Source organism: Tauraco erythrolophus, chromosome 5, assembly GCF_009769465.1.
Source record: "Tauraco erythrolophus isolate bTauEry1 chromosome 5, bTauEry1.pri, whole genome shotgun sequence".
Lineage (NCBI taxonomy): Eukaryota > Metazoa > Chordata > Aves > Musophagiformes > Musophagidae > Tauraco > Tauraco erythrolophus.
The window spans coordinates 1,996,116-2,021,058 of NC_141469.1; the positions used below are offsets into that span (position 1 = coordinate 1,996,116).

Genomic DNA, 24,943 nt, shown 5'->3' on the forward strand with positions numbered 1-24,943 from the left:
TAGTCCAACCCCCCTGCAAGGAACAGGGATATCTCCAACTAGATCAGGTTGCTCAGGGCCTCGTCCAACCTGGCCTTGAACGTCTCCAGGGATGGAGCAGCCACCACCTCTCTGGGCAACCTGTTCCAGTGTTCTACAACTCTCATGGTAACAAATTTTTTCCTAATATCCAACCTGAATCTACCTCCCTCTATTTTAAAACCATTACCCCTTGTCCTATCACAACAGGCTTTCTTGAACAGCCTCTCCCCATCTTTCTTGTAGGCCCCCTTGAGGTACTGGAAGACCACTATAAGGTCACCCCGGAATTTCAGTGATTTTTCTCTTTCCTGATGCCTGTTTTTGTTGCTGCTCTGACTGTGCTGGGAGGCAGAGAGCGTTGCAGCTTCACCCTGACTTTCTTAAGGATTGTCCTCTTACTGAACGCAAGGTGTCACGACTGGCACGTGTGACAATTCTGCGCAGATGAGCCTGATGCCTGGCTGGTGCGGAAAAATACTGCCGATGGGATGAGACAGCAGTGGTCATGGAAAGGCATTCCAGTCACTTGATATTCACGAGCTGCTCTTTTAATTCTCTCTATTTAAAAACATAGCGTGGGATGTGAGGTCTGTCGAGGGAGGACATTTAGAATAAAGCACAGGAGTTTGGGAGGATGGCTCCTTCCCCCGCCTGTTTCCGAGACCCTGCCCAGAGCCTCCTTCACATTCCTGCACTCAGCACCACCTCGTTGCACCTAGACTATCCATTCTGGGCCAGTAGCAAGTGCAAGAGGAGAAGGAGATGTCCTGGATCTCAGCTTCCCCATAAATACGCAAGACTGTCCAAACACTCACAGTATGTGGAGCGAGGAGCCTGTCCACACGTTTTTATTGTTTCCTCCCTCTCCTGGTGATGAATGGAGCCTGGCGTGGAAACGGGGATAAGGCAGCAGGTCTACCACTGCTGTAAATCCGTGCGGCTCGACCAGTTGCAGTGACCTAAATAGGTCCAAAGAGATTTCAGCCAGCTGAAAAGCTGGCCTGGGCAGCTGTTCCTTAAGATGTTAGCCTGCTTCTGCTCTTTCCCATCATCAGAATCAGTCGAATTCCCCGTTTCTGACATCAGTGCAGTGTTCCCAACCACCAAGCAGAGGACATGGAAAAAGCGGCCAGGGTCTCCGCAAAGTTTTCCCTGCAATGTTTCCCTCCAGGGCTGGAGGCAAAACATAATGGTTACTTGGCAGTGCCTCCGCCGAGCACTTCCCAGCACTGTCAGGCACAGCGGGAGCCAGGGCAATTTCAAACAGCCTTTAATTTTCTCTATTTTTCACCAGGAGAAAAATATTTTCTCTATTTTTCACCAGGCTAAGGCAGAAGAGCAGCAACGGCGTATCACCACCGTAACGGCAGACCCCACCGGAAAGGCGCTGAGTGCTTCTCCGGTGACGCTGGCAGTAAGAACAGGACACCTCGGATGGGATGGCAGGAGCAGCAAGAACAGAGGCACGCTACCAGAGATCTCAGCATCTCTGAAATCCCTGAAGTAGCCCCAGCAGTGGGAAAGCTGAGCAGAAGCAGTGCCCCAGTGGCAGGCGTTTAAACCAGCACCCCGGTAATTTAAGCACAATAAATGGTCTCTGTCTCAACATGCCTATAGGAGGGGCCTACAGGAAAGCTGGAGAGGGACTTTTTCCAAGGGTGTGTAGTGACAGCACGAGGGACAATGGCTTTAAACTGGAAGAGGGGAGATTTAGATTGGATCTAAGGAAGAAATTTTTCACTCTGAGGGTGGTGAGGCACGGGACCAGGATGCCCAGAGAAGCTGTGGCTGCCCCATCCCTGGAAGTGTTCAAGGCCAGGTTGGATGAGGCTTTGGGCAACCTGGTGTAGTGCAGGGTGTCCCTGCCCATGGCAGGGGGGTTGGAACTGGATGATCTTTGAGGTCCTTTCCAACCCAAACCATTCCATGATTCTATGCTTTTATGTGTTTAACCTCTCTCTAACCAATAAAGTAATTGCAACGACGGAAAAACCGCTTGTCCTCCGACATCCCCCCTCTTGCCCTGGAGAGCCCCGCTTGCCCGCACACCCGATCCGGTTTCCACATACCTGGTGTTTCTTATCCGCCGTGGGAGACGATCGGGAACGTATATGCACAGGGACTGTCTGATTGTCATACCTATCGAGCAAGTCTTCCACAGACACCGATTTCCCAGATTTCCTGGCGGAGGAGGGCGTTTCAAAGACCTGCTCCTGCTTCCCGTAGCAAGGGTGGCCCTGCCCACCCAGAGGGTCCGTCTGCGTGCCTCTGGCGAGCTCTGTTTTGGCTCTGTAATCCCAGCACCTCTCTGTTTTCGGCCGGCTCGTGACCAAGCTGTCCTGGCGCCCTTTCTTCTCATCTCCACTCATGTCAAAGCAGCCCATCAGCCCGGGAGGAAGAGTAGAAGATATCCGCCCCGTCCTTGATATCCGCTCTACAGACTCCCTCCGGCGGTAAAGGTTCTGGTCCTGGAGGGAATTCATGCTGGAGGCGGAGGAAAGGCTCTGGCTGTCTGGGCCACCTGCCTGGAGGTAGGAGCTGTGGGAGCGCTCCCTCAGCACTCCGACGTCTTGCGAGGAGGGCCGTCTGCCCGTTTTGCGCTCGATGTAGTCGGCGAGGGCGTTCTGCTGGAGCTGCTTGAGCTCGGGCTTGGAGAGGCTGGCTGCGGAAGAAGCTTTGCCGTCCCTTTCGAAGATCTTACGCCGGTCAGCCACCGTATTCTCTGGGAAGACAAACTGGATGCTTTTCTTCTGGAAGGAGAAAGGTGACGGCTCCCCATCAGAGATGCCCACCTCGTTCATCTTCTCCGGCTCCGAGTAAGACCGCTTCTTCTGCTCCGCAGTCAGCCGCCTTCGGCCCCCGACGCGCAAGATGTGCTGCGTCTTGGCGTAGTCCAGGGCGGAGAGGCTGCCTTCCGTCGGCGTGACGCTGTGCCTCTCCTTCGGGGTGTGGGGAGACGCTGCTGTGCTCCTCACGCTCACGTGGGCCGAGGCAGGCCTCTGGGCTGTCCTCTTGGGCGCGCTCCCGAACGGGGGGCTGATGCGACGGAAGGATGTGGCCCTCAGCACCCTGGACTGAGCATCTTTGATGCTGTTCCTGTAAGCCCTGTTAAACGGTGTGTCCAGCTGCGACCCGTGGGCGTCCTGGACGTTATCCTTCCAGAGGATCTCCTTGTCAGGCTCACCTCCCACCTGGAACGTGCTTTTACTCCTCGGTAGCTGAGCCGCCCTTATTTGCACCTCATTGTCAGGACAGAGGCTGTAGTATTCGCTGGGTCTTGCCTGCTTCGCCGAAGCCACCATCTGCAGCTCTACGGGGTGCCAGTCAGCCTCTTCCAGCTTTCCGTTCCTGACGGAGGGACTGGAGACCCTGCCTGGCTCACTGGGCAGCTGTCCGGGCTCACGGAGCTTGCTCCTCATGTCCTCCAGGCTGTGGAGAGAGCACCTTGCACCGGAGGGCTGGCTCGTCCTGCTCGGCCCGTAGTGCTGGCCGAAGGTGGGAAGGGCAGCGCTCTGGGGGCGGTGGGTGCTTTGCTCCCGCTGCTCAAACCTGCTGACCTTCTCCAGCACGGAGCAGCGCAGCTTGCTGGAGTCTGCTTTGCCGTAGGGAAAGCTTTGGGTGCTGCTAGAGCTGAGCCGGCTCCTCCCGAAATCGGAGGTCTTTGGGTGCTGCGGAGAAGGGGGCTCTTCGCACTTTGGCTCGGCGGCATGGAACGGAGTCACGCTCGTGCCCTCCTCCTCCTCCTCCTGCCTCCCACAGGCCTGTGGGTCCGCGTCACTCCGCTGTTTGTGCCCCTGTCCCCTGTGATCCTTCTCCTCTTGGATGCTGCTGCTCAAGAAGGACAGTTTGGTGTTGGAATAACCCTCGCCTGCTTGCGTCTCTTTGGGCTCGGAGCTGCTTTGTCTCCTGGAGCTCTCTGGGATGTTCTGCAAGGAGGAGAAGCCATATTGCTTGGCCTTGCTGGGACCCCACTGGTGGTGAGCAGCGGCGTCTCTCTCGTTTATCTGTGCGTTGCCGTGTTTGTCCTCTGGGGATTCAGCCGTCCAGTCCTCTTTGGGCTGGTAATGGGTTTTTCTCTCGCTAGCATCCCTCGGCTGGGGCTGCGGAGCTTGAAAACTGTGTTTGGAAGCCTCTGCAGTACTCGTGGTCTCTTGCTTGCCATGTGCTACCTTGTAAGAGTCCCTTCTTGACGTGGTCAGGCAGATTTCCAGGCCTGCCGTGCTAGGAGGCTTTTGCTGGAGAAGTTTCGCTGCAGCATCGTGCTTTCTCTCAGCTGCTGGGGGCTGGTAGAAGACGGCTGACCTGTTTGTAGTGCTTTGGTTTCCATTCTCATCAAAGCCCAGGGTGCTGCTGGCTACAGCCTTGTCGTAAGAGACTGGAAGAGGTGGAGAATACCCACTTTCTTTGGCCAGAGCTGGATAAAGCGTGCCATTATTGCTTGCAGAAGGCTGGGGCACCTGGGCGTAGTGCGGCTCTGGGGAAGGTACTGGGTAGACACCAGTGGGCAGCAGGGGCTGCCCCGGCTGGGCTGGCTGGGAATAGCTCTGCTTGGGCTTCACGGTGGGGCTGCTCTCGGGGCTCTTCTCCACCACGGTGTGCAGATGCCCTTCTCCAAAGGGGGTTTTCAGCAGCGGCCCCTGGCATAGGGCGCTGAGAAGCGGAGGCCAGGTCCCTTTCGGCTGGCTTCGACCAGGCTTGTTCAGATCAAGGCCAGCGTACGAGCTGGGCCTCTCGTGATGCCTGATGGCTGCGTAGCTGTCGCTGCGAGTGGGAGGCAAGGGAGGGCCCTTGGGGGGCTGGCTCTTGCTGTCTGGGGAGCCCTGGCCTTGCCGTGCCCAGCAGGGAGCCGCGTTGTGCCGGCTGAAGCCGTGGAGCCTGCCGTGGCCGCGACCGTCCAGCGATGCCCGGGCCTCGCAGCTGGGAAGCACAGCAGAGGACTTCACCTCATACTCCTCAGAGATGCCTCGCTGGGCGTCGTAGACTGTCTTGACGTACCTGATGTCAGCTTGCCTCATCCCCTCCTGCAGGCCGCCTCGGCAGTGCACGCTGTCCGTGGAGCAGGAGTGGTCCTTGCTGAAGGGAGGAGCGGGATACTCGGGGATGCTCGAGTTGGTGGAGAAGGAGCTGTAGGCAGAGTCTCTCTTGCTGTGGAGGTGGGAGAGCTGGTCGATGCTGTTGGTGGATTTGGCTGGGGAGAGGTGACAGGGGTGGTAGCTAGGGGAGGAGTGGTCCAAGCTCTCCATGCTGCCCCGGGAACTGTACTGGTCAGGACTTCTCCTCAGATAGCCATGCTCATAGCCAGAGAGATCGCTGGTTGAGGAGCTGGGGAAGAGCGAGAGAAGAGTATAAACCCACTGTCAGCAGAGGAGAGGCACAACAACTTATAAGTGAGCTCAGAAGCAAGATGTTTAGTTTTGAGAAGCGCAGATGAAAACCCATATTTGGGCCTTACTCCATCCCCTGTTTGCTGTCATCCCAGTTCACGAGGAGGAACTGCTTGACATTGCAACACATGGCTCTTATTTACCACAGAAGGGTGGGAGGGAAATGCAGACAGACAGTGCAGCTCTGGAGCCAGAGAGGATCATCCCCACCCATCAAACCTATCCAAAGCACTTGGAAAGCTGAATGAGCGCCGACGCCACTGAGAAGGAGGAGAGGAGCACGAGAGGCGTTCTGGGGGGAATCTCATCTCTTTCTTTTTTTCCCATTTCATTTCTTTTTATGGAGATGAAGGCTATGCCCTGGCAGGCTTCCTGGAAATTCAGCTGTCCAAAGGATAGTTTGTTTGCTGCGAGAAAACTAAACTGACAAGACAGAGAAGAGATGCCTGTGTTTGTGTGCGGAGGCAAGCGGGGGTGCAACGACAGGAACAGTTTGAGGACGCCCCAGGGAGTCTCGACAGCCGCCTCCTCACGTGGCTCAGCGGGTGCAGGTACCCCTTGGCGCCTGCTCCGAGGTACACGTGGGTTGAAAGAGGGCTCGTGGCCACCAGAGATGTGTTCAAAAAGAAGGATATTCAGAGATCTTTCTACCAGCAGGAAGGGAGCTCCTCGTGCCGGCCACCTCACAAGGGGATACAACAAATTCATGTGGAGTTTCCCCTGGCGGATTTCTCCTCCCATATTCAAGCAAACATGCTGAGCACTGGGGAGTGTAGCCTGAGGATTTCGCTTTTCTTCCCTCTGTTCCCAGCTCTCCTCCCTTAGATATCACTTTCTTTAATTCCCTGTGCAACTATGTGTGCTGTCCTGGCAGAGCCACGGGAAAGCAGCAGGGAAGGAAAGCCTCCTGTCCCACGGGAAGGGTGGCAGGGCAAGGCTCGGAGCTGGAAGCAGGGACGGAGAAGAGCCTGAGTTTGCCAGGGTGCAAGCTGCAGTCTCAGCTGGCACAGCAAAAGGCAAGCTCCATTTCTGCATGCTTTGCTCCACTGGGATAACAAACCCAAAGCTGCTCCAGGCAGCAGGGGAGCTGGGGGTTGGGAATCAAGGAGGCAGCAGGTATGTTTGGTAACAGCCCCCTCCCTAACAAGCATCTGCCGAAGAGCCCAAAACTTGCTTCAGACCACATCCCAGCCGCAGGCACTTCCACCTTGCTGGATTAACCCCTACAAGCCCAAAGGACAGACCTGAGGGGAGAAGGCTGCTAAGGATGAGGGAAGGCAGAAGGAAGCCTGCCCGCGAGGGCAAAAAGTAGCAGCTCTGCAGAGGAACTCAGAAACAGGCAGAAAGAGATATGGTAAATCTCAGGATAAAGCTGGTTTACTCATTTAAATGCACCACTCTATTTTAGTTTAAAGTAAGTATCTCCCTGGCAATGCCCAGCGCAGCCCTGGCCAGCTGGCCACTAGATGTTCCCCGTGCTCCTCTGCAAGCACCCAGGAGACAGAGCCGCGCTGCCAAGGGCTCTGCCAGGAGCTGTGGCTGGGAAGCAGAGCCCCTCGGTGGGAAATGAATATGCTGCAGCGTGATGTGTGCTGAGGGCCAGAGACAAACACACACTTTTTCTGCAACCACCTCCTCACTTTTTTTAATGCTCTGTTTTCTTTTTCCTCCCCTCTGCCAAGGCTCAGTCTCGCCTGTAGAAGAAATGATGTTTAAATCTCAGTGCCTATAAGGAGAGTTTCCTGCTCCTGAAACCCTTCTGCCTTTCCAGGGAAAATCCTCCAAGGGCAGAATTTAAACTTGTGCCCCCTCAAGGTGAGCCAGGGCTTACCACCAAGTACCTTTTGGGACTGCTCAGGGTAGCTGAGGGGTAGATCTGCTGTGGGCATGTCTCCTCTGTGTACTTACCACATCGCACAGTCTCACAGAATCAGCCCCAGCTCCCCGGGATCGTACCACTGCTTCCAGTTCCCCTCGGCCACCGTCCCTGGTCAAAACCAGAGGCGGCCCATGCCACCTTCCTTTAGCAGCTCTAAGACTACTAGTTTAGTCTTTTGGGTCTGATAAACCACTGCACTAACTTCTCAGAGAAACAGCCATGCACATACAGTTATGGTAAAGCTGAGCCCTGCAGAAAGCCAGTGCCAAAACCAGGAAATCTCTTGCTGAACTTCTCGCCCTGGGACTACGGTCAGCGATGCTCTACTGTCAGCTGCTCCTGAGAGCGGCTCAGTCATGCTGACGGGCACAGCTGCCACCATTTCCTTCCTTTTTTTTTAATAGACTAATTTTGACTTGAGATTTCTTTTCCTTTGCTAGGGAAACAACCATCCTGCCTTTCTACAGGGGGGCAGCCCATAGGATGTAGAGCAGGACTCCAGTTCCTGTATCTGGATCCACAGAAAGCTGCACTAATGTTCTGACAGTGGGCTCCCATCTTGGTAGGAAGGGGGATTTTTAAAGTAATTAATTTCCTAGCCGTTAATCACCTCACAGAGCACTGAAAGGAAGAAAACATGGCCATTTTATCTGGGTAACCAAACAGGAATCGCAGCCTTCCTAACTCTAATCCTAACCCTGGCTATTTGTAAACCTGTTCGGCTGTATGGAAGTGACTGGTAACATTTTTCCACCACGTCTTTTGTCCCCTTCCTTTAATCCTGTGCTCCAGATTTAGTCCCTGATCTTGCAGTCAGTACCATCAAGACACATCCTTGGGCATGAGGCAGAGCCTCCCTGAAACCAGCATGACACTGGCAACAAGGAGGACGTAGGACTGGGGGACTAGTTTACAGGCATCCTAGTTTGGGAGCCTCATTTCTGCACTCGTGGGAGACACGTGGAAACAGAGCAAATGATCCTAAATTAAAAATGCACACTGCTTTACATCTCTGCCTACGCAGCACAGGACCACAGCTGTGCAGTGCTTACCTGGAGTGGTAGGACTGATGCCAAGGGGTGCCAAGCGTACCCTGAGATATTTGCATCATGCTGGGATCGGGTTGGTTCTCCGCAAGTTTGGTTGAATGCCAGGAGTGAGGTCGGCCTGGAGTTTCACTCCACCTAGGTACAAGCAGAAGGATTTTGCACATCAGCAACAGGCACGCTCTTCCATGGAAGATGAATGCAAAGTAAGTCATCAGGAAGGTCTTCCTCTCTACCCCCCGACCAGAAGCCTGTCCCCTCGGGGACGAGCCTGGCGGCTCGTTCACAGGGCTCAGTTTACAGGCTGGGCTGCGTGTGGACTCCCACACGATGCACCAAGCAGGGCGGCTGCAGGTGGTGCTTACGGATGCTGAAGGAGCACTTTTCTCAAAAGGCCTTCCGTGGCTTCGGTCACCAACGCTAAGGAAGTCCTCCATCAGCCCTCAGGAGAAAAAAAACCACCGACAACCTTATTGAAAGCACATAATGGAAAGTCAAAGCAGGGGATTAGCCATCACTGCTGCACAGACTATCCTTTGCCCCAGCCTTTGGGATTGTCCTTAATCCTCCCTCTGCTTGCCATGAGAGATCTCTCTGCCTGCTCCAGCACTCATCTCCGCAATTTCTAACTCTTCCCGTGAGAACGAGGAGCAGTAGTGGACCTGTGTTCCACCAAAGTTCCAAATGCGACAGCCTACGGGACAACCTCGGCTACCCAAAAAGCAGGAATGCAAAAGGAGGATATGAGGCATCTTCAAAGTCTTCGTCTCACTGAAAATTTCTCAGCACAGCATGTCCTAAAGAAGTCACTCAACAGATTAAAATGCCCTCTGCAGAGGTAAAGCAGACACCGAAAGAGGACCCCCTTAGTACTGCCTGAGATTGTGAAAGGAAACGATACAGGAAAATGCACAAAGTAAAAAATGATTGTTAGGGTCGGATCCTTTACTGGCACAAGTTAACACTGGCACTGGCTGATGCTCTCCAACATGGAAAAGCACTGGCAGAAAGCGAGAGGTAGAACCGTTTCACTGGTAGGCTTTCCATACACATTTCAGAAGCACAGGTCCTTCTCTCAGCAGCAGCCAAAAGAAGAAAGAGAAAGGGACATTCTTTTGCTTGTAACATTTGCTGTGACAGGGTCCTCTTAAGGAAAGCTGAAGTGGAGGTCTACAGAGGGCGAGCTGAACCGAGCACCATTGTCCCAGGACACGTGTGGGTGTGTTGAAAACAGAGCTCTTCTGCTAAGCTCTTGCCCAGAGAAACAAGGAAGCCGAACACTGCCGGATGGGAAGCTGACAAAACTGCTTACTAAGAATAATCTGCATTCCTGCCTTCTCCGTTGCAGAGATTTCAAGACTCTTTTTGTACTTTCAAGGAGTACGAGCCCCCAGCATTATTTTTTTGGCTTGGGAAAGCACACTGAATGATCACGAGCAAAGCACGTTATCCCTTGACTTGATCAGTAAAGAGCTGCGAGGGGGCTGCGCGGCCGCCCTCCCAAGCTCCAGGTATTTTAATCCCTCTTGGTCCACATCCTGGTAATAACACAAGACGTGGACAGCGAAGCTGTGAATTTAAGTCAGAAGACATGCCGTACCAGCGCGGGATAACCTGGCGTTGTTTCCACACCTACCTGATCCTGGAAAGGTGGATTAAGGGTAACGGAATCTTAGCGGAGCTGGAGCCAAGAGAGGAAGCGCGGCGGAACACACCATCTCCAGCTCATGTTGCAGACTCACACGGTGATCTCCGAGAAGGCGGCGGGACGGAAGCACGGAGGGTCCCTGCGCACACGCGTGCGCCGAAAGGCAGAGAACAGAGGGCTCGATCCCCTTCCCACTGAATCAACCAAAGGCTTTGCTTGAGACAGAGCTCGGAGGTCGTAAAAGAAAGGCACAGCTGATGCTGCCAGTGCCTGTGTGTGGGTGTTGAGGGAATGACAAGGAGTTCCTAGCTTCAGCCTTCCGTAACACCTGAAAATAGCACCTTGCTTCACCCTACTTCCTTAAGCTTAGTTTATAATTATTTCTGCCTAACTAGGGAAAAGGACCGGAACGGGAGCGCAACACGGCAGTGAGCACCAGTGTCTACAGGAGAACAGCTGTCTCCCATTACACATGGAGGGGGAGCTAAACGGGGTTAACCTGCCCATTTTGCAACAGCTTTTAGTTACGCTTGCTTGAGTGCAGAGCACCACTTGGAGGAAGCAATAAAAACCCGTGCAAGATTAAACCCTTCTTGGCAAGTGGGGCGGAACTGTTTTTGTAAAGCCCACAACGTCAGATCCTGATTCATCCCAGACAAGCTGGCCGAGTGATAAAAATTTGCAAATGCAGCAGCTAATTCCTGACTTGAGTGAAGACAAATAAATCATTAGATCTTGAACTGGAATAAATTTGGCGTAGCTCAGTTGCCTTGAACAAAATCAGGAGCAACAACTGGCACTTTGTTCCAGGAGGTTGTAGGATTTCAAAATACAGGACTGTAATAATAAGAAGAACATCAGCAACAATAACAAAATGACCTTATCCCCTTATCCTTTACATTAGTTCCTCAAGGGCTGCACCTGTGCCATACTTGCGAAAGCGTCTGGACAATCTTCTTACTAAAAAATTCTCCACTTCAGATAATGGAGAAAGTGATCCCTCTGTTGTAAATGCCAAGGCTGGAAAAGAGACTCCCGGTTCCTCACAGACACCTCCAGCGATCAGATAACTCGGGCATCCAGGTCAGGCTGGCATCAGGACAAACGCCTCGGAGCGAAGATGCCCGGAGAAGTCAGCGGACCTCGCTGCAATGCAGGCACCTACACAGGCTGCACGGCAGCCGGAACGGTGATTACATACCAGATGCTGCCAAATCCACGCCGTAAACTGGGAAACCAAAGGGAAAAGAATAGTCTTTCATCTTGTCCAGCCGCTGTTACCTGGGTTCTCCTTGCTGCTCCACTGGTCACAGCATTTCTAGACAGGAACGTGACCAGCACATCAGCAGCCTGACGAAGGCTCGATGCAGTCTGGGCTGCGAGGGCTACGCTGACATTTCCGAGGCCCTTCACCATTAATCACTCTGTAGCTCTCTCTTATTAGGAAGGGCTCTTCTCTGTAATCTCTGCAGATTATTTTTATGCTTTGTATGCAAAACAGTAATGGAACTTCCTAAAGACACCTTGGCACTAACTCTAGGAGTGAGTCAGCATCTAGGGAGCAGCCATCTGAAGCTTTCTCTGCAGCATAACCGAAAGGCTGATTTACCTTTTTCCCAAGGTTACGAACTAAAACCATCCAGAACGATGTTTTCAGTCCGATTTCCGTCTTTACACACCGCTCCTTACCGATGCCAGAGGACGCGGGACCTCAGCGCTCTGCAATTCAAACGTGCTCCAGCCCGCTCCTCCGAGAGCGCACGGATACTTCTGGGTGAAAAGGCTCATCTTTAGCCAAAGCAAACAACCTAGTTCCTTCAAATTGCCATTTTCATTTGTTCTGCATCTGTCTAGAGAAGTTTCCCTTTTCCTAAACCTCCAAGTAGAGCAGTTTTGGAAGTAAGGAAGACTCTTCTGCTCCAGGTTTCTGACAGCAGCCTCCAGGTTGCCAGCAGCACGTTTGGGCTGAGGTCAAGGACCACAGCAATACCAGCCACTGCGGCCACGACAACAAGAACTGCAGGTGGATCCTTAGGCCAAATTTATGGGACCTTGGGATGAGAAGCAGGAAGGAAGCAGTTGCCTCCTCTCACATGCCATATCCTGGTCCATTATGGATCGGGATGCTGGGGCACATCATGGGAGGTACTTGCTGTGCAGATTAGACGCAGCATGAGAGTATCAAAGCAAGCTGCTGAAGCTACAAGAGAAGGATTTCACAAGGAAAGCACCTTCTCTTAGGAAACACAGACTGAATTTTATCCTTGCAGACAATAACAGGATGTAACTCAGCCTTTTAGGAAGCTAATAAGCGAACGCCTGGGAGGGGATGTTGTGGCTGACCAATTAGCAACTCGGAGTCATCAACGCCCCAAATAAACTGATCTATTTCTACTGCAACGCACCCACAGAGCTTGTGGGGAGTTAAGTTTTTGTCAGTCTGCTGTCTGGCAAACACATCGTCTGAGATAGCTGCATAGAGACCATCTGTGAACAGTTCTTCTTCTACCACTGACCTTGTGCTTGTGTCTTCTCTGTCGCAGCAAGCTTCAAAATCCTCCTCAGCAGAGAGGGAAAAAGCTGAAGATAAAGGCAGCAAAACCTTTCAAGAAAAGCATCAGCAGAATCCATCTGCTGATCCAGGAAGGAGCAGCAGTCACTGGGACACATTCTCCATGACCTGCAGGGATGGTTTTGACCAGCTGCTGTTGTTAACGTGCTCAAGAAAGATGGGAAGAAATACAGAAGAGACCTAAGGCCAAGAGGGTCACTCTGTGCCATCACAGACAACCGCAATCCCTGTGGATGTGCTTTCTCCCAGCAACCATGTGGCCCAGGTGGCTGTGTGGGAGGTTGCTGGAGCTGGAAGGGGTAGCCATGGCCCGGCCTGTTCATCTGGAAAGGTGGGAAGGGACGGGGGATCGGCAGTGGAGATCCTCCTCCTGTAGAAGAGAATAAAGATTTGGATGCAAGTGCAACGCTTGTGCCTCTCAGATCTAACCCCAGGCACTGAGTCACAGGAGAGAAAGCCATGAAGGCAGCTGCCCATCCTTACCACGCCATCCTCAAGCTGGTGATATTGCTAAACCAGCAAAAAGTATGTGACCAGTACGTCCTGAGCCGTACCTCACTGCACGGTGCAGTAGGCTCTTCCCATACGGAGAGACTCCGATCATAGCGATCTGTGTGTACCCTCCTAGGGCGACTGTGTACCTGCATAAACACAAAGCATAAACAATAATCTGACTTTTCACTGCTGTGGACCTGTCTCCAGGACGGCCACATCTAAAAGGAGCGCTGGCTTAACAAGGACACGTTCTACAGCCATCCCAACGTGCTGCTGCAGTCCCTATGCCTGGCTATTAAGCAGGAGATGAAGGAAAAACTAAAGCACTCAGAAGCCTATTAGGATTTCGACAGAGCCAGGCCACAATCTACTCAAAGCAATGTCACTCTTAATTAAGGTTCAGTCGTGGTTCTAAAAATAAGCCTAACAGACGAGGCCAATTAGAAAGAAGTGGGACCACGGTGGGGTCAGCTTGATGTGTCTTTCATTGAATCCATTTTTTTTAGGCTCACAGAGATAAATTCCAGGACAGGAGAGATCTGGAGCGAGCTCAGTCCCTTCACAATTTTGACTAAAAAGAAGAACTCGTTAGAAAGTCCTGAAGTACATGAAATGATATTTCATGTCATGGATCTTGGGCAAGAGTATCGCCTCACCTACAAAGCACAGGGAGAATTGCACCCCCGACCCCTCTTTATGCTCAGATTAAAACTTTCCCTAAGTAAAAAACACACAGAAAAACCCTTCACTTCGGAACACTTGGGTGAAATGTGTGAATCTTCTCATACCAGCACACAAGCTTCTTTTCCACAGTACGTCAATCTCTGCAACTTCTAGAGGACAACTTCGCACCAGGGAATCCCTTCAGAGTATCACAGTTTTTAGCAGTCTGAGTCTTAAAAAAAAAAAAAAAAAGAAAAAAAAATGTAGAAAAATACCCCAGCCGAGTTCAGGGCTCTATCCCAGACCAGCCTGGCCTCATGTCTCTCTCCAGCCCCTTTCCCAGGGGCACAGGCAGATGTTGCTCTCAGGTGACATGTCAGGCACTGTTTGTTTTTTCCCTTTGACCAGCATCGCTTGGCATCTTGGCATGTCTGGGTTGCACCAGACCAGGCCCTGAGTGCCACATCAGACCTGGGAGACACCTCCCAAGCCTCCTGAAGTCTCTCTGAGGCGAGGAAGCAGAGAATCAGAGGCTTCTGCTCAGATTTCCTACCACTACCACCGTCAACTCTTTGGGAAAAACTCCCCACCATACCGCTGGAAAGAGAAGCCCTGGGTGAAAGCAGAGATGACAATCACGTACATAGAGGTTTTTTCTACCGTTCTTTTCAACCCCACAGGCAGGAAACCACCAGTCTCTCCTCCTCCTCTTCTCTCCCTAGCACCAAAACCAGGCAGAGAAAAGCGATGCAGGAAGATTATTTTGTGGATGGGACGATGTTCATCACGCTGCCTCTGGTAAGGGCCAAGGCGTGGATGGCGGAGGGTACACGAGAGCGTCGAGGGCTGCAGCAAAACTTGCCAGAGTTTGCAGGAGACCAAAGATGGCTTTTCTTGAAAGAAAAGCTCTGCACCCCAGGCTGCCAGAGGAAGTGCTGGGATCGGTCAGAGGTGATGGCAGCTGTGAGCAACGGTCGCTCCTTAGTTGAACTCAGGAACAGTCAAACATTGTAATTAATGATTATTGGTCTGGCACATCACACCTCTGTGTTATCACCTTCCTTTGGTAACCCCTAGGCTGCCTTATCCAAGAAAGGGGCATCTATCCATTTTCCAGAAAAAGAAACAAAGGCCTTGAGAGGTGAAGTGCCTTCCCCAGAATCAGCAGCCGGTGGGCCCGCCGCAGGGCGCAGCGCCAGGAACGGAGCCGGGCGCTGCTGCCTCCTCCTCCCTTCGCCCCAGCGTCCGGCTGACGGGGAATATTTAGATCGAGGACTTGGCCCTACACAAAGAAAGGATCCCACTGATATTCCCTGATGCTATCCAGACAGCAGCCTCGAATAGTAACAGCAGGGCTTCGGGTATTAATGTGAGAAGTGATGTTTACAAGCTTCAGTCATGTTGATGACTGGATTCAAGGGCTTTGTCCTACTGGGATCCTCTGACAGCTTGCTTTTTTAAAGAAAGCATTACCCAGCGACACGATAAGTATGATTTAAATTGCAAAATAAAGACTATTTCAGATCTCTATTTTGAGAAAGTACTTGCTGCCAGGATAGTCCCTCTATGCTGTTCACGCAGGACCGTGGCTTAGGCATGTGGAAGGCAAGACAGCCTCCTGCCAGGTACGGAGAGCACGTGTAGGCTAGAATGATGAGCTGGTGAGCACTGGGTTAAAGACCCTCTTCAACTTTCCTCTTCTTGCTACGATTCTACTGTTTCCTTCGCTGGAAAAAGAGGAAGAAAGAACAGACATGGAAAGGAGACAGCTGACTAACTTACAGTCTTTGAGAAGGACCCTATTATTTCCTGACTTCTCCAGGCATTCGCATCATCTCTCAGAGCACGGGCAGAAAATCTCAGCAGCCAGACCCTCCAGTGGCTTACCCTGCCCACCGCTTTGCAGAAGTCACAAAGCTGCATTAATTTATCTCTACTGATGAATTGGCCCAACGGGCTTAATTCAAATATTTTTTCCTCATTCTTCTCCAGTCAGTAAATTAGTTAAAAAGACAGAAAAACAGGCATAGCTTAGATTCTTTTGCACCCCGATATCAAACACACAGCAACTTGCAACAGGAGAGACTTAGAAACAATGGCAAGAATGTGTTTTCCCAGTCTCGTTCAGTGCTCAGGAGGAACTCGGTGGCTGGCAGCAGAAACGCTGCCCTCTGAGCCCGATTATCCAAACGTAACGTGGACAATGAGTCACGGCAGGTAACCAAGGGGATTTTCAGGGCAAGCCTTTCAGCCAGTAGCTGGCTTCTCCTCTGAGCTACAAGGCTACAAATCATAGAATCATAGAATGGTTTGGGTTGAAAGGGACCTCAAAGATCACCTAGTTCCAACCCCCCTGCCATGGGCAGGGACACTTTCCACTACACCAGGTTGCCCAAAGCCTCATCCAACCTGGCCTGGAACACTGCCAGGGATGGGGCAGCCACAGCTTCTCTGGGCAACCTGCGTCAGTGCCTCACCATCCTCTGAGGGAAAAATTTCTTCCTTATATCCAATCTAAATCTCTCCTCTTTCAGTTTAAAGCCATTGCCCCTTGTCCTATCACTACACGCCCTTGTAAAAAGTCCCTCTCCAGCTTTCCTGTAGCCCCTTTAAGTACTGGAAGGCTGCAATATTATCACCCTGGAGCCTTCTCTTCTCCAGGCTGAACAGCCCCAACTCTCTCGGCCTGTCTCCATAGCAGAGGTGCTCCAGCCCTCGGATCATCACAGGCAAGGCTAATAAACTCAACACCAAGGTGCTAATGTAGCAAGGGTAAACGGGAGAGAAGAAGGTCCTTTAGGTGCTGAACGTATGTCCGTGCATTCACGCACGTGTGTGTGTGTGTGAGGGGTCTGCTCACCCACAGACTGCGTGCTGAGCTACTGCAAGAAAATAAAAGGTGAAGGGTACCACGGGGAGTTCGAACTTCTAGCTACTCAGGTGAACTCATGATTTAATCCTAGCTGGGAATTCACCTTCCTGCTCTTCCTGCAGGGAGCGGGTGGGATAGGTGGCCATCCTTGAGTATCTCACTAGGACTTATCTCACTAGGACTTACACCAGGGAGGCATCTTTCCATAGATGCTCAACTGCAACACTTAGAGAAACCGGTCCCGAGCTCTGGGTTTCCCTTTAGACTGAGGATATTCATTCATCACCCCAAATTTCAGAAACGGATCGGGAGAGCTGACGGCCCGTTGCCTTCACCGCCTTGGGTGAGTCTGCAGAAAGTAACAAGCAGGGGAACTGAAGCTGGTGCTACCACCAAAGCAAAGGCCACTGGGTCTGAAATACCCTCCGATGCCCAAACTCTTACACATTAAAGCAACTTCCTGTTTGTACCCAAAGCTTCAGCCCGAGTTAAACTGAGATACGCAGACACAGCCTCCCACGCTGCTGGGAAAGTAAAGCAAAACGTCAGGTCTGTATCCAAAGATAAATTAATCCAAGTGAAACGCTAAACTTTGGAGCTTCTGCAAAGATCTGCTACTAGACCGACAGGCAAGTGGGATTTACAGATCGTACGGTGAATAACTCATCGCTGTCGGAAGGTGGTGGATGTATGGGAGCTTCTTTCCCAAATTCGCCGTGAGTCACATACCTGAGGAACTGCAGAGTCCCACACCCCAGTCAGAGATAAAGCTCTCCCTGATAAAACTAGCTTGAGGAGAGATTTCAGCCTCTAAAATTGGTTTCATCCGAGAGAGATAATTTCAGGTGCAAACCCTCATCTGGAGGAAAGCAATACAAACCTAGTGAGGTTGGACACACGAACGCTGGCGGAAGAGCTGAGCTCTTTCTCCTCCTTTGGCAGCTCCGTAACTGTCTGCAGTGACTAAAAGCTGGAGCACCTCCACCCAGGTCAGTGAGTTTGCTCCAGGAGCACATCCTTGCTGATAAGATCAGAACGTGACTGTGTGTGTTGCGTTCCCTTCTCAGCCACCCAGTAACAGCCACTGGGCCACGTTTCCTCCAGCTGTAGGAAATCAGCGCGGCTTCTTGACTTTATCTAAGTCAAGGTCTGGCCTGAGCGCAATGCTGCCAGTAAAAGTCACTGCTTTGACTTTATGGCACAAATCTCAGAAGCACGAGACACAGAAATCTATGAGGTCATCCAGATTACCACCTGACTGATGTCAGAGGCTCTTCTGATGCCAGCAAAACCTTTGCCTGAGTAAATGCTGTAGGATTCGGTCCTAAACTGCCTGGAGAAAGGAAGGAAGTCAGGCTCTACCCCAACGCTGGCTGATGCAGAGCAATTCAGGAATCTGACTTCTGCAGACATTTAATCCTTTGAAAATGCAGATAGGAACTCAGCAGGAGTGTCGTGAATGCCAAACTCCCGCTGAAACTCACAAACTGGGAAGAAGCCAGGTGGTTTTGGAAAGCCAGGCACTTACTGCTGGGGAGCCACAGCAGGCTTGCATCACTTCTGTACAGATAGTTTTGTCCAGCATCTCTGATGACCTTTACCACCACTGACAAAGTTTCTGAGGAGAAAGGAGACGTCTTCCAGGACTCCTTCTCAATGAGTCACCCTCAGGCACACTGGCAGCCAAAGCAGTAACTATTTTACACGCAGCCCTATGTAAATGTTACCGACATCCAGCAACGTTGATGCTTGACTCAAGGCCCAGAAGGTGAATTTATTTCCCTGGCACCGTGCTGAGGCCAAGGAAGCCTTGGGAAAAGGTGGGTGTGATGTTAAGATACTGTCCTGGACCTCTTCCACTGCCCGATGCCGCCGACGCTGAGGATTCACGCTGCTCCACTCCAGCAGTACTGCTGCCCACGCTCCCACAAAAGGGAAGTGGAGTTTGCCAGCTGCTCTCCAAAGGGAAGTGGAGTTTGCCAGGTGCTCCCCAAGAACGGTGGCCACGAAACACACACAGCAGACAGGGACACACACACACACACACACACACGCGTTCTCACCTGGTCTTCAGCCGTAATTTAACTCCTCCCGACCACGTGGCTTTGCTGGGCTGAAAGTCGGCGGTCATGCACTCAGGACTGAGCGGGGTGGGAGACAGGTCGGTGCATCCCTTCGCTGCATGTGTGTCCCTGCCAAAAGAAACCAAGGCCATGAAAATGTGGTCACACAAAACCCAGCCTTTATATCCTACATTTAATAAAAGATTTTAGGAAAGAAGGCAACACGCAGCCTCAGGGGGCAATAAAAAGGGGAAAGAAAACGTCACGGAAAGCCACACGTATCCCTTTTCTTCTCCATGTCGCTGCCCAGGCAGGCTACGAAAGTGAGATTTTGCTCCCCTTGATAGCTGGGCAGCGCTCAGCCCCTGCCAGTGCCCCTCACCACTGTTTTGGAGGAGCTGCACAACACTGCAGCACTGCTTCTTGGCACGCAGGAGAGGGATCAGCTGCAGCATCCGCGGCACAGAACTCATTATCCTACATCTGCGCTTTGGGACTCTCAATCCCTAAGTGTGGAGTTCAGGGGTTGCACTGTGGGACATTGGCTTTCCATAGGTAACGGCCTTACGAGAGCCCAGGGAACGCTCTGAAAGCACAACAGGAAAGTTAAGAGAAAGGTCCACGGAGTCAGAGCAAGAAAGAGAAGCCTATCCCCCCCCTCTACTGACATTTCCAAAAAAGTTTGCCAACAAATATGTACCCGGCTTGGTCACAGGCGTGCAGAAGCCACACAAACATCGTGTGACCATCCCTTCAGCTCCTTCCCACCCGCAGGCACAGCAGAGCCTGAAACGATCCAGTATTCCCACTTGCTCCCATTTTTTGCACTGAAACGCGGCAGAGATTTGAAATTCCTGCTCGCTCGAGGAACCCCCCCACTGAACAGAAGTGTGTCTGAAAGGACCCCCTCCTTACTCCCTCGGGCACGGCTGTAATTCCGGGCGCACACGCCGGCATCTGGGGCTTTGGATAGCTGGGATGGCTTGGATGCCATTCCGGTGAGAGGCCAGCCGTCTTTGTGTCCGGCTCCGTCCTCCCCCCCGCGCTCCCTCCCCAAGCCCCCACGTGCCGGGCAGGAATGTTAAGCCTCACATTGCGGATGAGATATAGCAGGGAAGCGCAGCAGCACTTTCACCTAGATTAGGGAGAGCGAACGATCCGGAACGGCCTTTTCGCTCGCTCTGCTTGTCTTTATCCAAATTTTACCCCAAACGCTGCCTGCCTTAGCTGCCTTTGCTTTCCGTGCACAAAATCCCGTTCTGCTTTGGCTCTGCTACCCCTCTCCTCCGAGATGATGTCAAGCTTTTCATCAGAGTAGAAGGATCCCCCTCCCCGCTCCGGTACCAGCCTTGTCATACACCAGGAGCACAACCTCCTCCGCTGCAGCCCTGTCGAGTGCCAACACCGTTAACGGCTCCAATTCTCTTTGCTTACCAAGTTCACCACGAATAATCGCTGATTTTTAGAGGAGATTTCACTGCAGGATGGAGAAAGGACAGAAGACCTGCTAACAGACGAGGGTTTAAAAGACTGTACATAAAAAATGTACATATAGAAATAAGTACACAATTTCATAAGCAAAATATATTTACAGCTGCAGTGTTTAGAGGACAAAGTCCTCTATTTAAGGCTTTGTATGGAAACACCGGAGAGGTGGTCCCAGCCACTAAGAACTGCACTTCTGCCCCTACAACACCTTCTGTGACCAGGGACCCCACCAAGCCCCTGGGAGCATTTAAGGACAGCCCAAATTCGAGGTGAGGCTGCTGCACATCGTGCTGAAGCCTCTCAAGGTGTCTTGCTGACAGCGCCGTGGCAGGATCCCATCAGAGGGGAAAGGATCTCCGCAGAGGCACTTGTCTTAACTCCGGGGTAAATCCTGACCTCCCGATTCATTTCCCACACAGGGAATTACTACCATCCCTTATACCCTCCCCTGGTTCGCTACCGGGGCCGTGAAAAAGGCATCTGGATGTCCCAGAGTGCCACCAACTGCCACGGCACCGTAACCCTCCTCACAACACCGAAACACTTAAAAAGTCACGGCAATCCCTTCGATAGGATTCTCGGAGCGCGGTTTCAACCTGTCTGAAAGCAGATACTGAGACAGCAGAAGATCTCTGCCGTGTTCACAGGAGACGCCTCGGATCAGCAATGAACTTTCCTAACACGTTTCCAGCAGCGCTCGGTTGTAACGTCCCTGTTTGCTTCCTAAATAGCAGACTTGGGCTCTCCCAGGCTACACCAGTACTCCTGCAGTGAGTAAAGCCGCTCAGGTCCTCGCTGAAGCAACCAGTAACAATATTCAGGACTGGGAAATTGCCCCTGTGCCAAATACATTAAAAGAGAAGTCAGCAGCCTGAGAAACTGATATAACAGAGTAAGTGCCTACAGCTTCCTGCTCATCTTTCAGCACTTGCTCCTTTATTTTTTTTTAATTTCAAAACACACGGAGAAAGCAAGAGACAACACAGACTCTGAACTCTGCTGCGAGCGGAGCTTTCTGATTAAGTCACTTCCAAGGGTTCCCATATGGATCTGTGCGGACCTGACCCTCGCAGCCGGCAGCCAGAAGCAGCGGTGGGTAAGCAGCTTGGGTGTTCCCCCTTGCACAGCAAGAAACCAGTGCTGGCCAGCATGCATAACTTGGGGCTTTACCTCTCCGAGACAAAGAAACGTTAATTAGTGTCTGCATGGGCTCCGGGGTTGTTATTCGGGGTAAGAAGGAAACGCAACGGAGGTTTTCCCGAGCCTCTTAAAAACCCTGTAATTACTGAGCTCTGTGTGGAACGGCGAGCTCAATAAGACATTGAAAACTAATCAGCCAGTAGTCTATAAATAACACCATGAACCAAGCCCAGTGGGGAACGCGCGGGATGAGGATCCTTCCACCGGTGAAGCACACACACATCAGGGACGGAGCACAGCGGCGGTCACCGCCGGCTGCGTCGCCGGAGAGGAGGACACCCAGGCAGGGGTGCCTCCAGCGGGAGCACAGCTGGCTGAGCGGGGAGAACACCCAAGGTCAGCACCAGGGCTGCAGTTGCAGAGGTGGAGACCTCCCCCAAGCCCGACCCATAAATCCAACACCTTCCCTCCCCTTGCAGCTTTCTGCCTTACGCTCAGCCAAGCGACCTGACTGCTTATCCCAGGAGATTTTCCAAGACATTCCTAAATCATTTGCTAAGGCAGCTCAGTGTGCTCATCTCTATAAAGACACTTCTTCAACTGTAACATGGAATCAGCCACCCCAGTGCAAGACACTGAGGGCCTACCTTGGCTCTTGACCATCACCACTCATGCCTTCTCCTTGGAGCCAGCGTCCTCCTAAAGCTGGAGCTGTCCCCGGGACGGCACGGCCTGATGGCTCTCTGCAACAGCACCCAGCCCACTGGGACGCTCTTTAAGGTCGGGGTTGCATTTTATTTCGGGATGTTGCAAAGTGCCTCACAACTGCACAGCTAAAAAGTATCCCTGGCAAGGAGTGGCCTGCAGTTGTGCTTTTTGTTATCATCTTCTTCCTAAAGCTTCCAAGTGGGAGACAGGAAACCTAGCGCAGTCTATATAAAACTCCTTTACCTCCCACCTGAGCCTGGCAGCTGCCTCTGAAATCTTTCCTTTTCTGCAAAGTTCGTGGTTAATTATGAATTGTTATTTATACTTGCTGCTCCCAGGGTGCCTTTGGTATTTAATGCCACACACATTAACAAGTAGCTGTGCAAAGACACTCTGCTCAGCTCTTCCCTCTTCTAAAAATACGCCATGTTCGGATTTTTTGCTTGATGCTTGCTCGACAACAGTGAAAGAACACAGAACTACAGATTTAAGTGGTGTTTTAAGAAAAGCCTGCTCCTCAGAAGTTTCATTGACCCACAGCTTGGTTGCCTTGTGCAGAGAGCACCAGCCGCCAGAAGAAAGAGGCGGCACCTCTCGACCCACGCGGCAATATCTGCCCTGCACATCCAGCGCTGCCAGACACCTGCGAAACGTTTCCCTGGTTTTTACCACCCTCTTCAGAGCTCTGCAAGAAAGCACGGGTGGCCTTCTTTCATATTAACCCACTCCCTACAACACCAGTTTGCCTGTCGCTGCCATCCGACGTCTCGTGTCCTTCCCAAGCCGCCACAATCCCTGCACAACTCATTCGCTCTTCTAGGGAGATCCATCGCTTCTGACCACGGACATCTCCACCCTCCTCTGGTTGCCTTATCTGCCTCCTGCCCTGACCTCCCGTCACCTGCATACTTGAAACATTTCGTATCGTTCATCTTGACCTTTTGGGCTCTCAGCTCTTCCTTCTCCTTTTCTTCAGTCTCCCTTACCCTTATTTATAATCTACACACTCCAGTACGGTGTGGTTTCCTAAATCAAGCCTAGAGAGTTAAAAATGTTGTTTAAAAATGATTAAAGGTTGTGGGGTTTTTAAATTTTTTAAAATCAGTGTTTTTCTAATGGTTCCACCTCTTGGAGTCATGATTAATTATTTTAAACTAACATCAGGTTTGCTGCCACAGTAATAGAAGACCTAAGTCCCAGAGGATCAAACCCCTAAATGTTAATAGGTTTAGTAATTTTTAATGTCTTATTATTTCTAAGCCCACCGCTATTCCTAGTAGAGAGGATGGAGCTTAAATTCTGATTTTTAAACCATTTGGGATCAACAGGACTGTTTATAACCCCTATGAGAATTACAAGCTTTCCTAGAAAAATAACTGCTCACACTCTGACACTTCTGAATTTGAGATTAAAGGAAGGAACTTCTCTTGCAAGTTCTACAGTGCTTTGTAGGCAATTCCTGATATTTTTCCCCTTTGTCTTAAATGAGAACGTAAGAGCCAACTACACAAACAGCGCACAGCACGGCCACAAAACCAAAGAGAAGCAGCGACAAAGCACAACTCGGCTCCGACAGCCCTGCAAGGAGGGAGAGGAAGGAGCTGAGGCTGCTTGGTTTATCCTCCCAGCACCCCAGTTACACAATGTCCCAGGATGTCCTGAGATCCCCAGCTCAGCCAAGTGACATCAGGAGAGTCCAGCAGCTTCACCTCCGGCTCTCCTCATCCTGCAGGTTGCAGGGATGCTCTCGGCAGCTGATGAGCTGGAGTTACGTCTCCTTGTGAACGAAAACGCCGCCTCCGCGCCAGTCCCCTGTCTCCTGGCAAACAGCAAGCCTTCCTGCCTCCTCCAGGCTCTTAAGGAGCGAGATCCTCCAGGCAGGGCTGCAGAAGGGGAGAGGGACCACACTCACCCCGGGCACCGGCCTGGCGCTCGCCAGCGGGCACGCTGCTTTGCAGATCCTCCCGCTCCGCCTGAAGCGAAAAGACTGGATTGCTTATGTGTTTCTTATTTTGTTACCTCCTGTGGCTGGTCCAGAAATAGCCCGTAATCCACATCTCTGTCACGCTCACAGAATCTCCTTTAGCTGAAGTGGAAGTGCCCTGTGTGTCAGAGCACAAAGGCCCAGGTCCTCTCCTGGACGGAGCACACGTGGGTCTTAGCTGGTACTGGCAACGTAGACCATGCTCATGGGACCCCCGAGCCTGACAAAGAGCCACGACCAACTGGAAATATGTGGACAAAACAATTTTTTTATCAGAGAAACTCTTGTATATTGAACTGAAACTTCTCCTTGGAGGGCATGCAGCTTGGACTAAAGGTTTTGCTGGGAAAAGTCTCTTAGTTCCTGGGTAAAACCTCCAGCCTGCCACCTGGGACGCTCATCTAAGACAGCGAAAATACAGGTTCAAGTCCACAGCCTACTGAGGCAGATAAGGAATTCAAGGACACCTCAAAACACAACAGGTTCCACCTGTGAAAACCCCTGGAAGGACTTTTTCATCCTAGTGCAGAGCAAGCCAGGTTTTGAAATCACAATAAGGCTCATTGAGCACATGAATCTTGGGACCGAATTAGGTATTCTTCCCAGAGTTCTGCGGCACGATCCAAGTCTCAAGTAGAAACAGTAACATCCACGTCTTGGATTCAGATGGGTCAGTAAAGCTCAGGGGAAAAAAAACACAAAACCCCAAACCATTCAGAGTGCTGCTGGCTCCTGCTTCTACGAAACAGGAGTATTTAATATAAATGGTTTTGTGTGCATCACTGGCACATCCATGCTGATACCCATTAAGGCAGGATTATTAGAGCTGATCTTCGTGCCATAAGCCAAAAGGGAAAAGAAGAAATTTTCCAGGAACACTGCAGAGGTGGCTCGTGCTTTTCTACATGCACAGGCCATTGCTTGAAGGCAAATTAAAGGGCTAAGAAATCACACAGCTGTCTTGGGACGGCAGATTTCAG

The 24,943-nt window shown here is 51.6% G+C and overlaps 1 protein-coding gene across 1 annotated transcript in view; it reads right to left on the bottom strand.

Annotated features, from left to right (window-relative positions):
* The window catches only part of SHROOM3 (shroom family member 3), a 159,043-nt gene that overhangs the window by 14,174 nt on the left and 119,926 nt on the right, over positions 1-24,943 (bottom strand). The window contains exons 3-5 of the mRNA XM_086611732.1: positions 18,644-18,772; positions 8,337-8,468; positions 2,091-5,343 (exon numbers count right to left, since the gene is read on the bottom strand). Of these exons, the coding sequence (XP_086467858.1) occupies positions 2,091-5,343; positions 8,337-8,468; positions 18,644-18,772 (3,514 nt within the window). The remainder of the gene's footprint in view (positions 1-2,090; positions 5,344-8,336; positions 8,469-18,643; positions 18,773-24,943) is intronic.